Source organism: Filicampus tigris, chromosome 6, assembly GCF_054856515.1.
Source record: "Filicampus tigris isolate MCC_2025a chromosome 6, RoL_Ftig_1.0, whole genome shotgun sequence".
Lineage (NCBI taxonomy): Eukaryota > Metazoa > Chordata > Actinopteri > Syngnathiformes > Syngnathidae > Filicampus > Filicampus tigris.
The window spans coordinates 8,831,946-8,848,438 of record NC_141222.1 but is presented as its reverse complement, the minus strand read 5'-3'; the positions used below and the strand labels follow the sequence as shown (position 1 = coordinate 8,848,438).

The 16,493-nt window shown below is 42.0% G+C and overlaps 1 protein-coding gene across 2 annotated transcripts; it reads left to right on the top strand.

Moving 5' to 3' along the window:
- Nucleotides 1–487: 487 nt before the first annotated feature.
- cp110 (centriolar coiled-coil protein 110) lies at nt 488–15,136 on the top strand. Of its 2 annotated transcripts, XM_086034514.1 has the most exons (11): nt 488–771; nt 1,046–1,178; nt 3,320–3,445; nt 4,813–7,060; nt 9,389–9,498; nt 10,811–10,912; nt 11,532–11,648; nt 12,515–12,613; nt 12,767–12,883; nt 13,949–14,031; nt 14,363–15,136. In XM_086034514.1, the coding sequence occupies exons 2-11, from the start codon at nt 1,056–1,058 to the stop codon at nt 14,517–14,519; spliced, it is 3,282 nt and encodes a 1,093-aa protein (XP_085890640.1). In that variant the 5' UTR covers nt 488–771; nt 1,046–1,055; the 3' UTR covers nt 14,520–15,136. The 2 variants fall into 2 exon arrangements, with proteins under 2 accessions (XP_085890640.1, XP_085890638.1); XM_086034512.1 differs by having other exon boundaries at nt 488–1,178.
- Nucleotides 15,137–16,493: the final 1,357 nt, after the last annotated feature.

Sequence of the window (16,493 nt, the reverse complement as noted above, 5' to 3'; positions counted from 1 at the left end):
ATACTTGACCATATGATATTTGTTTTTCTTTTTTCATAAATATGAAAAAAATTCTTCATTTTCCGTTTTTTCTGTCAAGATGGGGTGCTGGGTGTACATTAACGAGTACTAAAATGAACTTTTTTGATTTTGGCAAATGGCTGCAATGACACAGTGAAAAATTTCAAGGGGTCTGAATACTTTCCTTCTTTCATGAATGAATGAATTTTATGTTTCCATGTTGTATTATCAAATCCATGAGTTTTTAGACATCTTGTTTTTCATCCCATTGATGAGAGTTTGCCCTTCAAGCTATGTGTCTAACGGTGATCATTTCGTCCGATTATACATTAAAGCTGGGATGAAATTGACCCATTTTATTTGAATGTTTTGTTTTTATGGAGCTGATTGGTAGAATGGTTGGACGTGCATTTTATACAAAACACGACCTGCCTTTTCCATTTTAACGGGGATGCACTCGTTTTGCCTGTAGGGGGCAATGGCGTGTTTGTATAACAGCGCACTTCTTCGCGCCCTGCGAACTGGAGCTTGTGAAAATATGGACTTCAATTACTTTTTAGAAATTGATACGTACGTTTATAACCAATTTGTTTGGTGGTAACGAGGGATTAACGAGTGTAAAGTTATGTATGAATTCTTTATGTTTACGTACATGTAATGTTTTTGTCCGTTTGGCATAATAAATCCGTGATCATACTGGGATCCACCCCTGGTCTTGCTGCTCTCCAAACTGTCACCGGTAGTTTCTCCGGGAAGAGAGGCGGGTAAAACGTAAACAGTAAACACTTCACTTGCAGAAATTGCGTTTAACTTTATTGACTTTAGTATTGTGGCTTATCCCCGAGTTTCCCCACCGATCTAGTGTAGTCTTGGTAGACCTACTACTCTCTAGTAGACTATTCTGAGAAATAGTGCGCTACTTGAGTATGTACCAAGATGTCTGTCTGTCTGGCTATAGCTAGCTAGCTAGCATTATCACGTCATAGCTACCGTTATAAAAGACAAAATAGCGCTGGACCCAAATGTGATCCATGACCAACTTCAGGAAAAATCCAATGGAGGACTACGACACATTTGTGCGGAATCGTCTATCACATCTGCGGGACGATGAGGAGGAAGACAAACAGCCTGCGTCTTCTGTCATTCGTTTCTATGGAGCGCCCATCCTTCCTCCAGTGGTATGAGCATTTGGTTTTACCTACCTAACTCGCATTGCATTCGAAGTAAACTCGACATCTATAGGGGCTTTAAGACCATAGGAACTAATTCTGGAACTTCCTTATGTTGCCTTTTGGGTACAAAGAGACTTTTCACTGGGGTAGAAACCTCTAAGATATTTTCCTTGAGGGTTGACTGTTAGAGCTCACTTGTGCTTTTTTTGATGGAAAAGATATATTACTCACCATAACTTACACATATTCTACTTTTGGGTCAAGTTTCAGGATGAACATATAATGCGCTATAATCTATACAAGATAACACATTTTGACCATGTCTACATTTTTTTTAATGCACACAAACTGTCCAATGTTTATGTACTTTTTGCACAACTTACTGCTCTCCAATAGCGAACTGAACGGCAAGTGTTTGTTCCATAAACGGACCAATACATTTCTCTGTTCAAATAGAATGATGATTTGAACAGGACCCTTCATCTGATTGATGTTCACATTTTGACACCGGGAGACCAAGATGAGACCAATTAGTTGATTACTAGTACATGATAGGTGGTCAAATAGCCACGTTTATTTATCTACAGTAGTCCTTAATCGCAAAAGAGTCTCAAAAGGCTTCACAACCCCGTACAGTAGTTGACAAATAATGTATTACAAGATCCGCTGATGTAAGCCCCCCAAGCGGGCAAGGAAAAACTCAAAAGCCCATTTGGGGGGAACTAAAGAAGAAACATTGCGAAGGGACCACATGTGGGAATCCACCCTCTAGGATGACCATGCTGCAATGTTTTGCAGAGTAAAATTGTGCTATCCACCTTATTCCTACACCCCATGAACCTTGCGTGAAATAGGTGTGCGTTTTTTTGATTGAGGCTGAATCACCATTTTTAGCTGATTTCATCTGTTGAGATGTCAAACTTTTTCAGCTTTTAAAGGGTTAAAATCCCAGCTGATGGCCTAACCTGCTTTTAGAAATTACTTTCCATTCATCTTTAAGCAGTTCCCAGCAATTAGGGATCAATTATCTTATCTTGGCTATGGACTTTGAAAGATGTATGTATCAAAATTTTAAATGAGCTTTTCCTCAAAACTAGTCATTTCAACCTGGAAAGAGAAGGTACTTTATTGGTCAGCGTCGCTGTCTGTCGTTGCGGTGTATTCCTCCAGCATGACGTGCCGACAGCCGGCCGGACGCCACAGGGGGTAAGCGCCTGTCACTGTTGGCCAGCGTCTTTTTGGTCTATTTAGGCCTTTAACCAGAGCCCATCACAAACATTTCAACTGAGGGAGCAGCTCTAATTTCCACAGGAAGGGCATTCCAGAGTAGTGAAGCCTGAATAAAGAACACTCTTGAAACTGCAGACTTCTTTTTGGCTCTGGGAATCACCAAAAGACTGGCATGTTGCTACAAAAGTTTTGGGATGGAGCTATCACTAAGTCAGCAAGATAAGGAAGGTGCTAAGCTGTGTAATACTTTATGAGTAAGCAACAAAACCTTAAACTCACTTCTGAAGTGGGCCGTGAGCCAATGCAAGTGTATCGATATCAGTCAGTATCATCAAACTTTCCTGTCCCTGTCAGGAGTCTTGCTGCAGAATTGTGTACTAACTGCAGGCTTTTAGGGAAAACCAGAAAGCAACACGTTGCATTAGTCAAGGTGAGACGTAACATATGCATGAACTATGGTCACTGCTTCACTAGGGAATCGAATGGGATTTAGCGATATTGTGGAATTTTGGTAATATTCTTGATGTGCATTGAGTGGTCCTTTGAAAATTTCATAGATCGGACACCTTTTGTGAATTTTGCCATTTAGCTCCTTATTAGACAACAGCAAGTTGTGCAAAAATAGTATTGAAACACTGAACATTTGCACATGTGCATTCAAAGGTTTAGTGAAGGCCAAATTAATTTCACCTTTAAATTTTGAATTATATTTTTGGTTCATCCTAAAAATTCCACCCCTCGAAGGATATCCCCAACTTTTTATGAGTAATGTTAGTGTATAATGGAGTCAATGTTTGGGTACTTAAGTGAGTCGTTTACACCACCTAATCCGATAACTCAATTCAGCAATGCTTTACTTGTGATGATGGTTATCATGCGTTTTGTTATGTCTCATGACTACTTTCTGTTGATAACAGCTCACAGGCACACGGAGAGAGGAAATGCAGCAGCACAAAGAAGCGGCGCAGAAAGATGCTGTCAGTCGAAGGATGCAGGGCAATGAAAGATTGGCGTATGTGCAAACAATTCTACATAGTGTTCAGGTACTTGAGATTTGGTATATCCTCCTTGTACGGTAATCACAATAGGTACAGTATATATTGTGGCGTGGACTAGGGCTGAATGATTTTAGGAAAATATTAAATTGCAATTCTTCTGTCAGATATTGCGATTTCAATTAATTTTTTCTTCAAATCAAGCTTCAGTGTAAAATTCACTCTCTACAGTGACAATTGCAAATATGACAGACAATTACATCATACCATTGAAACCTTAATTGCTATCCATCAACGCACAGACACTAAAGAGGCTGTGTAAGGGAGGAAGCCCTTTTTGACGTTTTTTAAAATGGTTCAATAAAGCAAGACCTACTGGTTACCATCGTACATGTAGACGTGTGCAATTATGTGCACGGCCGTACCGGTAAGAGTGTATCTAATATCGTAATAGTGGATTTTTTGGACACTGCTCCATGCTGTCAGGATCCACTGGAAAACCTCAGCAATATTTGCTCTTGTAAGCAAGTTAGCTTAGCTCGGAGCTGATTAGTTAGTCCATGAGCATCATGCCGCTTGTGGTTGGCAAGATTGGGGTAATAAGAGAGTATTTAATAACCCAGCTTTGACGATCGCGAAATCGCAGTGGTCACGAATTTGACCCCAAATGATAATTTGTTCAGCCCTTATACAGACATTTGACATTGTATCCTTCATTTGGTTTAATGATGTGACAAGGGGTGCACGTAAGTGCTGCAAGTAGGGCTGAAAAGTATATCACGATATAAGTGTTTCATATTGATCAATATCGATATATATTGAATTTTTACCCCCTTTTTTTTTTTTAACTGGTCAATATAAATATTAGATAAACTCAGTTTCAAACATAATGTGCTTATTAGTAGGGCTGGACGATGTGTCTGAAAAACTGTCACAATCTACGTATTCGATATTTTATATAATTATTGCTTTTGTTTTAAACCTATTTAAAAAAATAGTTAAGTGTTTTTGTGTACGTCGTTATGTAGCATAATGTGCAGTTTCTCATCCACCAGTGGATGCATAAAAAATCATTAAAATGCGGGACAGTCCCGCGCAAATCGGGACATATCCACACCCTATCTGACGATGCATATGGGAGTAACTCTGTCTGCTCACACATGTAAATGGGTTATTCAAAAAATTTCAGAAACCAGAATTTGGCCATAACACAAATATTCATGTTTGAAATTTCACACACATATACAGTATACGTTCAGTTAATCCAGTGAGGTTGGTAGTTTAGGAGGGAAAATGAACACCAATCAACAACCTATGGTGCTCCTGAGAGAACCAGACCAAAATGGTTATGTGCACCCCTTGATATGATACATTTTCTTTACTTAAAACATCAAGGTTTTTTCTCTACATTACAGATGAGGCAGTCGCCAACATTGGAGGATTTACTTCAGGAATTGAAGGTCACCCCAAAATCTTTGGATTCCTCACTCTCCAGTGAATCGAGTCAGCGAAGTATAACTACAGTGGCAGAAATGAATAGTCCACGCATCCGACCAATGTCATCAACAACAAATAGTGCCTTTTTCACCTCTCATGTGAGTCCTCAACCAAGTCACAAGGGAGGATGCCTTGTTGAGCAGTGTGAAAACCAACAAGCCTCGGAGTCTGAACCGAGCTCCTTTAATAGTGTGAATCACTCATTAATTATGGAAAATACCAGTGGTCTTTCAGAAAGTCTTGACATAAGGAGTATTGGCCATGGCCCACAGGGAACGAATAATACTACTGACTTCTTCCTACACAAGACCTCAAAGACAATTGTCAATATGCCAGATATTATTAGCTACCCGCCCATAGATGGAGAGGAATTGGAAAGAAGTGGACAAGAGTCATCCATTTGTCATGATTTTCTAACAATGAGTGACAGTTGTTGTACTGTAGTTCCAGAGGATTCCATCAGAAGTGATTATTTCTCTGGAGAGAGAAGTGAAACTAGTCAAATGGAAAGTGCAGAGAGACAAGATAATCTTCCCACGTCTACTGTACTTAACATGAAGGAAGGCCAAAAAATTCAGCAAGAGTCGATCCGTGTCCCCTTTTTGGACAGCTGTAGCGCTTCAAACCTTCCTGAGTTACCTCGAACACCAAGCATTACTCAGAGCAACACAGGAAATACAGAATCTGTGCAGGTACCCCAAGCACAATCACAGTCTCCTAATCGGCCAAGCCTCCAGGACCTGCTGAGGAAATCTCAGGAGTACCGCCGGCAACAGCGCTTGCTTAGGAACCAAGCCAAAAATGCTAGAATCCAGGGCAAAGCACAGGAACAGCCAAGAGTAGAGGAGAAGAGCCTCTCCGACAAGGAGAACAATGAGTTTCACAATCAAAGTACAGAGGGGAGAAAAACCAAAGAGAAGAGGTTTGTCAAAACAATGAATACCAACTGCAAAAAATACAGTGAAAAGAATCCAATGTTTCTGGATGAGTTGATCTGCAAAAAGGCAAACTATGATACTGAAAGAGTATCTGAACAAATCACCCTTCCTCACCCCCAGCCCTTGTCGCCATCCCAAACTCAAAAAGTCTATCACATGACCAGTGAGCAGGTAACCACAGACCCGGTTAGTTATCTGGAAGGGCATGGAACCCATCACTCCCACATCCCAGTGCCTAATTTCTGCCAGAGTCCTGTTTGCAATAAGAGCCCAAGTAGTTTGTCAGATGAAGCAGATAACTTCCGGGGGAAAGTTTTGATTAGCTCAAGCTATAATGAAAGCCACCAGGCTGATGAAGAACGTAACCTGGGACTGCGAAGGGATGTACCAAGCGTCATAGTCCAGAGTTCACAGCACATAAACCGGCTGGAGTCCTGCCTGTCCACCTTAAAAGAACTGATCTCTGATCTGGGCTCATCCCTCATGGAAATTGAAGGGAAATGTGAGGATAGGCCTGATGAGAGTGACGTAGGAAAGCAAGACCAGAGGAACAGTGAGGGTCCGAATAGGCAATCCTTTGACTCTTGCATAAGCATGCTCCAAAACACTGATGAGCAAAACAAGAGCAACAAAGACAACGTTCCGTCAATCTTTCAGGACAAAGAAAAAGAGGTTGTTAATATAGCAGAGCTCAGTCTGGTCAACACCTTTACCCTTCAGGGAAAAATCAATGAAGAAGCATTCAACAGGAATTCTCGACAGTTCGAGGGAAGCAGAAATCAACAGCCGCCAGCTAAATGTGTGCTCTCGGTAGCCAAGTGGATGCCGATTCCTGATGTTTTCAGAAATGTTCGATCAGAACCCACGGTTCCTCATGATGTTTCAGTACTGTTGAACAGCAGTTCGCATAATATAGAAGGAAAGCCGGAGTTCATCGAGGACTGTCGCAGCTCCACTAGCGTGCTCGCTGTCAATAGCCAATCGCTCGATGCTGTGGACACAGCATCTGAGGTGTGGCTCCTGGAGAGTTCGGGATCTGAGCAGGACTCAAGCGACCACTTGATTCAAACCAAGGGACTGACCCCCGTGAGTGTGGCAGCTATTGAGGGCACGTCATCCAAGGTCAAACGGAGACTGCTTATGCATGCGACAGCCAACCTGGACATGACTGCAGCACCCAGCAGTGACGACTTGTCAGAGGTCAAACCCAGCTCCGCTACTTTCAGAGGTAAGATCCTCATGTCAAATGCAGTGCTGCAGATATTAATTATATCGTTGGCTGTCTCACTAAGGCACCTTGGGGTTTTTTTTTACGTGTTTGGCAATTTATGTTGTGGCACAAATCTGAACACATCTCTAAGGGCTATGATATGCTCTACTAAGATTGTGATCTTTTACTAAAATCTCAAATAGTGGGTGCTGAAATGTGTGTTAACTCACAATAATGGATTGCAAGACTGCTGATGGTTTCACCATAGAGAATTTGAGAGTGCACCACAAGCACCAACTCCGGTCCTCCAGGGCACCCATGTTGCATGTTTTCGATGATGATGATCAGCTCATCAGCAAGCTGTGCAGAAGCCCGATAACGACCCTGATCAAGATTTGGTGGCAGACCATTCAGAAGCTCCAAAATTGCATTGCACTGATTAGGCTATATTTCTGGCATTTGGAATATATGTATGTATATGTTAAGAAACATGGAAAGTGACTATTTAGTCTGTATATGCCTTGTGCTAACACTGTGGGTATTTTGGCCCACTGATTCATTGGCTGGATGATTTTTAACTGCTTTCAAAATAATCAAAATCGTACGAAGTTTGTTGATGAAACGCCGATATATTCTTAATTTTCTCATGAAACTGTAAATAGTGTTAAGTGTCGCGCAGAATGATATCTTGCACCGTTTGTCCACTTGAAGTACTGGAGGTCTCATCTTGTGTTCCGTCGGATAGCGTGATGTAAAATGGGACATCGTAGTCAAATATTTCCACACACTTGCCTTGTAGCATAGTGATGCCGTACTGCGACAAGCGTTACGACACAAGTGTCGTGATGTAAGTCCTCCTTGGCCTGCTGCAGGGCGGCGAGGCTGAGACATCTTCTGACCCAGTTGTCCCCCCATGGAGCTCACTGCCTCCTCGGCAACCTCTGCGTGGTCAGCGTCAGTGCTACTCCCCCGGCCAGGGCAGCAGCAGTTTGAAAATAAATGTTTGCAAAAGTCCCTCTCTCGCTCTCTCTCCCTATACCTTTCCGCACGCCTGAGCAACGTCCAATGTTAATGACATAGAGTAGACAACAACAACACAAACAATCACCAGCATGGCAAACTTTGAGCAACAGGCTGATGCAGCGCTGCAGTTTGTCATCGCTTTTGACTTGGACTCGCGGTCAGGGACTTGAGACTTGACTTGGATTTGGCCTTAGAGACCCGTGCCCGTCTCTGGACCTAACCTATAGTGTCCAGTTTTTCCTGAAAGGTGCGCCTTGAAAGTGAATTTTTAATCACGGTCTGATATCATCCTCCATCGTAAGTCAAGCTTCGGTCGCACTTAGAGGTGAACCAATCAGAAGCGATAGTAGCTGAAACAATGAGAGGACAAAGAACCTCACTTGGCCTGTGGTCTGATTGGCTAAAAGAAAAACACGCCCCAAAAAAGTCAAAACAAAAGCCTGCTTGTAGAGTTGCTCATTTTAGATGACTAGTAAGATGAAGTCCTGTGATACTTGACAAGCTCTTTAATGCCACACATATGATGATGGTTTGAATTTTGATCCATACATAACATCTTTGTGGAAAAATTCATTCTAACTGGAAAACGTTCCGACTGTCTAATGATAGATTTGATGGATTTTTTTTTTTCAGCCATAGACCGCTTAGATGTTTACTTCCACAAGAGAGGACCACCTTTGTGTTTGGCGTCCTCCGTGTGTCTCATGTCAGGTTTTTCTAGATGTTGGAAGCTCTCAATGTGAATTAACTTCCTAATTACATTTATGGAATTACACATAGAAATCATTGGGAATTTAGCACAACTGCAGGTTAGCCTATCACCTACAAGTGACTATATTTTCAAAGAGGAAATGTTTACTATTTTTGAGTTTGTACGTTCTAGCCTGCACTGTGCAAGGCTCAGTCACATTCCCCCAGCACACAACAGTGCAAGTAAGGCGACAGACACCCTGATCATTCCTCCATCACATGATCAGATTATTTCTGAGATATTAAAGCCTGTAATACCACCAATTATTACCAGCAAAGTAAGGTTTGATATTACTGAGCCTACATGAAAATAAATCAGCAATAAAAATAAGACTTAGCGTGCATGTGTTTTTTATTCATTGAAAACAAGTGATTAGAGTCACAAATAAATGAGTCAGAAGTGTAAAAAGGTATTAAAGGAAAACCAGTCTGGGGTGTAACCAACCTCTTGCCCAAAGTCAGCTGGAATAGTTTCAAGTGTCACGTCTCAAGTGCGCTAGAAAATGGATCAATGGAATAATAATAGGTGGATGTTGTACTAACGAGCTTCCCTTTATCAATTTGCATTTTCAGTGGCTTCGCCGGCGAGTGACTGTTTTGCGGAGGAACTAAAACAGGTGCACGCTGCTCAGGTCAGAGCCCTGCAAGAAGAGCACAGGAGACAGCAGGATGAACTGTGCCAGGTGAGACTTAATTATTGTCAAAGATTGATTTCAGTGTGATAACAGAACGGAGAAATTCTTGGCTGCGGCTGTCAAGTTGTAGGGGCCAAAAGCTAGAAAGTGCAGGAAGAAAAGAATGTTGTTTCTCCGTGGCTGAACTACATGCAGTCCTTATTTATTACACCGAACATGATAAGTCCCACAAAAGTCATCCATCCCAGCGGGCCGCTTCTTGCATGATGTTGCATCACTTTCTGCAGGTCTAATAGTAATTGCTGTAGAGCAGCCATAATTCACTTCGGCGAGGTTTGCGATTTCGCCCAAAGTCACCTATACGAGACTGAAGAATCAATGTTTGGCCCATATTTTAAAGATTGGATGACATCAAAAGAGTCTGAATGAAAATATCAACCTTCATTTGAAACATTGGCATGTTTCCATACGCGCCTTGTGACACACACTCAAAATCACGTTGCATTACCTGATTGAGTGTTTTCCGAAGAGCCGGGTCGTGGCCAGACTACAGACATCAGCTCATTACGAGAGACCTTCAGACTCTTCTGATCCCCACAGAAAAAAAAAAAAAAAACCTAAGGGATTCCACATCCCTAAGAGTTGAGACGGTATGGCCGTCTGTGTGTGTGTGTGCGCACTTCAAGGGCTCCGTCTGTTCTTTGCCATCTACTTCTTCCATCTCCAACTTGTATCTGTACGTGTTCTAGTTCACTGTTCTCGCCCTGGTAATCACAGGCTCTGCTTAATTGATCTATCCTTGACAACAATAAAATGAACTACAGCTGTTAAATAAGAAGACTCCTTTTCGCGTCCCCTCTGCCCTGCTGTGATTTGTGAAGATGGGCGCTCAAGCTGGCCGCAGCCTTTGCTGAGAGGGAGGAGGGGAGCGAGGGAATTGACAGAGAAAGGAAAGGATCATTTGTTTAATTCATGAGTGTTCGTGGTTAAGTGCCAGATCGTCCTGCCGTGTGCCACCGCTAATGGTCTCCTTTTTTTTTTTTTTTTTTTTTGTCTCTCATCCCTCACATTGTTTTGTCTCATGCCTCCTCTGCTGTCCTTTTTGCTCTCTGGCCGTATTATTTCTGCCTTCTCTCCTGTCTCGTTATCCTCGTCGTCCCTCTCATGTGCCCCCATCCCTCCACTTGTGCCTCTTCCTCTCTGCCCTCAATTAATTCCTTCCTCCTGCCTCATTTTCTCTCCTTTCCAATTCAATATTTGCCAACCTTGTCTGCTTCCCCAAATACATGCTGGCGCTCATACATGCGCACACACACACACACACGCGCTTTTCTCACGTCTGCCCGACTTTCCTTCTTAGGCACTGGCAGTGCGTTACCGCCTGCTCCAGGGCTCGTCCTTCCCGTGCGCTCTATCAGGCTCTCGTCTTGGGGACACAGTGACATTCTCGAAGCTCTCTCAGGTATTACTCTTGCCTTTGTCACCGATATGAAACATTCTGCCGTTTATCTATTCATCACCAGTTGTTCTACCCTTTCAAGTAAAAAAAATAGTAAATTCCCCTAACCCATGTTTTTTATCAATTCTGTTGTATATGCCATTGTGTTGAAAAAAAAAAAAAAATGCCAGCCTCTAAGGCAAGGGTCACCAACTCTGGTCCTCGAGCTGCACCTGTCCTGCAGGTTTTCAATCTCTCCCTGCTGTAACACACCTGATTCAAATGATCAGCTCATCAGCAAGCTCTTGAGAAGCCTGATAACGACCCTGATCATTTTAACAGGTGTGTTACAGCAGGGAGGGATTAAAAACCTGCTGCAGGGCAGGTGCCCTCGAGGACCGGAGTTTGTGACCCCTGCTCTAAGGCTTACCAATCAACAAGTGAGTGACAACAACCTTTCAGTTGTCTATGATTCTGTATTAAAGCAGTGCACGTGCATGGATGCACTAAACAGATGCCAACCGAAAGACCTTGAGAGTCTGCAAAATTAATTGGTTGTCACTGGTGGAATTAGCATTCTCCTCTCTCTTCCCCTCCTGTTTTCATTATTCACCCGGCTCATCACTCGTTCCCTCTTCATTAGCCCCCCAGCTCTCACCTAGAGCACTGCCGCCCCCTGCTGTTAGCTGCTGTCAAAGGCTATCTGACGCGCAGGCTGCTCAGGACTGAGAGAGTGGCACAGCTGGTGCGCACCATTGGGGTGAGTGAAGCCTGCCATTCGCACATCTGCTCGAGCTGAACAGCGGTGCTTTGGTATGTTCGAGTGCCATTTTCGCTGTTGCTGGAGTTGTGGAAAGTGGGGTGCACACACATTGATTTTTGACATTATGGCATCCGGACTCTGGAGTACAGTGGACCATGGTTCAGCATTCACAAATCAACATTTTATGTTTTCGCCTCTATTATCCATAAAAAAAATAAAAAAATTGCCACTTGCTTAATTTAGACAAAAGTAGTTCTTTGACCCATCTTGTGGGATCTATAGGCAATCAGAGTAAAGTATACGCTTTTTTTAAGGGGAGGTGACAGTTACTTGTGGATTTTCAGCAGGGCACCATCAATAACAGGGGGAACACTGTAGTAGAAGACAAAATACAAGAAATGAGGCTAAATGTTAGGTTATCTGGTAATTACATTATGGTAATGAACCCTTGTCCTTGTCATTTTATTTGGGTCAAATTACTTTGGAGATGTGCAATAAAAACACCACAGCCAGTTACTCCTCCATTTATGTCCGGCAACAGTGCAAGCTTCAAGTCAATTTCTAATTGGCTGTTTTAAGTCCCAATCAGAGTCCTTCGATTGGCTGACATTGTGTTGACCACACAAAAATGTGCATCCAACTGATGTAATCTTATATTCAGACGGACCCTTGCTGACTGTGATTGGATGCAAGGAAAAATGCTGAAATTGGCCCCGGTTATTTGTGTGTTTATACTCTGCTCAAGACGAAACAGTACCGACTACAAATGAGGCGTTTAATTGAATTCCCTTACTATTAATTCTGTGATTTAAATATTTATTACCTTCTGTGATTACCGTAATTGTGTGTGTTTATTCTTTCAGGACACACAACAATTCCTGCAGGCTTTCCAGCTCCCTCCGTGCAGAGGCGATAGCTGTAGCAAACAGGATCGTTTATTGCAGCAGAGAGTCTCTCTGCAGGTATTAAGTCAGCCACATGTTGTAGCCATCTGTTGAGCTGCCTCCTGCCAATGCGCATTTATCCTTTAAATAGCAAATTACCCAGAACAGATAGTGAGATTTCACACGTTCACTCAAACAAGCGTCTGCTGTGTGATTGTTTCCCTCCTGCAGCTGCGAGCGGCGCGGTACGAAATGTACGATATCTTCTTCTGCCTGTCAGTGGCCGAACGGATGCATCTGATTAGTTTGGACAGAGAGCTGGCCAGGGAGCGAGTGCTCAGACGACAGGTAATTGATAGCTTTCACGTCATGTGGGAAACACGTGGGAAAGTCACTTTGTGACCCACCATAGCAGTACCCCGAGCTGTCTCTTGGTCGAATTTTATTTCTTTATGTTTGGATCTGTTCTATTTATTTGGTTATTTTTTGCTTCGTGTTGCCAATCAAAATTTGAGCACAAGAAATCCATCTCCTCGATTGAAGCGGGGAACACAAAGAAGCACACTCACTCATACGCTTTCAGCTGTTTATTGAATGGGATAATTAGCCAAGTGCACGAATACAAAATGAGAACACTCGCAAAGAGCATGGAACTGACAGTCCCGTCAGTGACTAAAGGCAGAAAAAAAAAAAAGGGCACTCACCGATGCACTTTCAGCCATTTATTGAACAGGACAAGAGCTGACTAACTAACTGAAACTACATTGTGTTTACAAAACTATTAAAAATTAACTAATTATAGCAAAAAACAACAACTTTATTTTAGTGTTAGTCAATTTGTACGTTACATAAGCTTTTAAGGTTAATTTTCAGTGTATTCATTTCATCCAACGGTCATTTGGAAATTCTAGTCTACTTACTGTGTGTGGCCTCGAAGCGACGTCATCGGCAAGTGCGAGACGTGCGGCGCCCGCCAGTGCTTGAGACAACAACACAGACCATAACGCTATGCTGGCTATCATGTACTCTAGTTTTTTGGGTAATGTATGAACAAATCGATGCTGTAAGTTCAAGCTAAAATAAACCAGGCGTGTTTTTTATCTGTCTGTCTGTCTGTACTGTCATAAGTAAAAGTAAGTGCGATAACGGAATGAATTAAACTAAAAAGCCAAGGTACAACTATATATTAATTTAGAATCATTTGGCTTTGCATTGTTTGATCCAGTTTTGTCAAAAACAGAACACCGGCCTGTCTGCATCGTTATAATATGGAAAACAGATGGATATTATTTGTCAGCAGCAGCTTTTGATTACAGTTAGCAAAGATTCAAATGTTAGCGGTAAGCACATTTCTGTGCTGCATCTGGGGGAATCACACCAAGACAATTCCAATGTGAGATTTTGTCTGTTCAGATGGGGCACACAAGCTGTCCAAAAGGAATGAGTTCTCTGTCTGCTGCAACACAGAAGTCACTTCTGAGGAAAAGAGGCATCTTGTGAGTACTCCATTGTGGATATTTGAGTCAGAACCAGCTCCTTTCATGAGACCTCTAAACCAAGCATACAAAAAATGTCCAGATGGAATAGGCACTATCACTATTTCAGCGGTAACACAATATCGTCGCTGTCCTGTGAAAAACGTATGTACAATTTTTTTTTTTTTTTTTTTCACATAATGGGTTGTCTGTAACGCAGAAACCCCATTCAAAGGCCTTGTACTACTAACGAGTCACATGTTCCATGTATGCTTTTATTAAATAAACCATTTTGTAACAGAGACAGAACCTTTTGTCAGCAGCTGAATTATTGCTGTCTTTTACCCTCCAGGATCCAGAGGAAGGTGTCAGAAAGACGCAGGGGAGTTGTGACGACCGAACACAAGACAGGATTCACTAGCGAGCAGCCGCTTGAAACCAAGCGAGGGCGGTTGAGAACAAAGCCTGCACTGAACTCTCAGAGCTTTTACTCCTGCAGACCCCGATGACACGTGCTCATTTGCCACCGCTGACAACTCAAGTTTACATTTGCCAAATCTGGGCTCCCTTTGAACTACTGTAGTGTCTTCATACCCCGTATACAACACCGGATGCGTTCACATTGACGCACTGAAATAGCTGAATTTGATTTCTGGATGGATGCAAATGGACATTGTTTTGCATTGGATCCAAAAATATCAACCTAGCTATGCCAGTGACTTCAACAACAGCCTTGGGTTCAGCAAATATTTGCTTGTGAAAATAACAGAATGTTGCTGTTGTTGTTTTGTTTTTGTAGTTTGTCATCCAGTTTTTCCTCATTTCAAGACGGAAAGCATATGGGTACTACTGAACTATAGTTTTCTATAAAGAATGTTATCAACTCACTGATTCAGTGATTTATGTTACAGTATTTTGTGGTCTTAGTTTGGACTATTGTTCTTCAATAAGTCTGCTCTCCCTCAAGTGTGGCCTTAATTAACAGGCCAGGATTATTGGTTTGCTTTACATACAGGATCTACCAAAAAAGCCTCTCGTTTTGTTTGATCAAGAGTCAAGTTTGTGTGTTATTTATATTTTTTGGTATGCATATTGTTAGTATGATAATAAAGGTTTTTAAACATGACCATTGTTAACCGTGATTTCTGTGAAGCGGACAGGGTGCCCTCGGTACCGATTTGTGACATTTCAAGGTTGCAAATGACTGTCATTGAACTACGTTTTCACAGTGGCAGAAACATCTCGTCACGCAGCACAAGGCGGCACGCTCGGTTACATCTGTAGTTTATATAATTTGAGCAATGACTAGTTTGTGCAGCAGTGTGAGAATGCGTCTCAAAAGACTCACTAAGTTACTTTTTCATTGTTTTATGTGGTATTTGTGGCCTAGAAGTGGTTTTCAAGCAAGTATTTACTGTAATTAAGAGATTCTATGTTAAACATGGTGCAATTAACTCATTTGCTCAGTGTAAGAATACATCACATCAAGAAGGCACACTCAGGTACTGAAGGACTAACTGTTTTTCACTTGATTGTTTTACATAAAGTATAAACTGGAAATTTACACACACTATTTAAAAAGATCTGCTTATTTTTCCACTGTCTGACATGTAATCAGAACAAACATTTACTGTTCTAGGCCAATTAGGATTACCAAAATTATTTGGTTTTGCTAAATGCCAGTGTAACGGGAGACATATAAAGATTTCAATTTTTCGAAGTCAGACGCTGACATTACATTACTACTGTACCATAGCCCTTCAAACTGTATGACTTGGGTCAGACGTTTTAAGATAATCGTGCCACAAGCTTCTCACAATCGCGGGCAGGAATTTGGGCCCATTCCTCCAAGTTTGTTAGCTGTCTTTCTCACAGATGCCTTTTCAGGTCTGCCCATGCATTTTCACTAGGATTGAGATCAAGGCTTTGTGATGGCAACTCTAAAACACTGACTTTATCATCAAGCCACTTTGTAACCACTTGGCAGAATGCTTTGTGTCATTGTCCATTTGGAAGACCCATTTGCGCCCAAACGTCAACTTCCTGGCTGATGTCTTGAGATGTTGCTTCAGTATTTTCACCTAATGTTCTTTCATCATGCTGTCTATTTTGTGAAGTGTGCCTGTCCGACTTGCAGCAAAATAACTCCACAACACGATGCTGCCACTCCTATTTCACAGTTGGGATGGTGTTCTCAGGTTTACATGCAAGCTTCTCCATTTTCCACCAAATGCAATGATGCTCATTAGGCCGTCCAAATTTAGTCTCGTCAGACCGCAACACATGTCTAAAAAAATTAAAGTTGTTGTCCCTGCATGCAATATTGCAAACTGTTTCAGGCTTTTTTTACATTTCTTCCAGGCACAGTGGCTTTTCAGCCCATGTCGGTACAGTACTCATTTGTTTTGCTTTTGTTTTTGGGCTGATAATGCACATTTTGGACCAAATCATGTTCATCTCATCTGAAAAAAAACCCCACCTAC

Excerpts from the sequence above, each read along its gene's own strand:
- cp110 (XM_086034512.1), top strand. The coding sequence starts at position 1,032 with ATGACCAACTTCAGGAAAAATCCAATGGAGGACTACGACACATTTGTG. Across the intron at positions 3,446-4,812 it reads CAATTCTACATAGTGTTCAG|ATGAGGCAGTCGCCAACATT; the intron begins GTACTTGAGATT and ends TCTACATTACAG. Across the intron at positions 9,499-10,810 it reads AGCAGGATGAACTGTGCCAG|GCACTGGCAGTGCGTTACCG; the intron begins GTGAGACTTAAT and ends TTTCCTTCTTAG.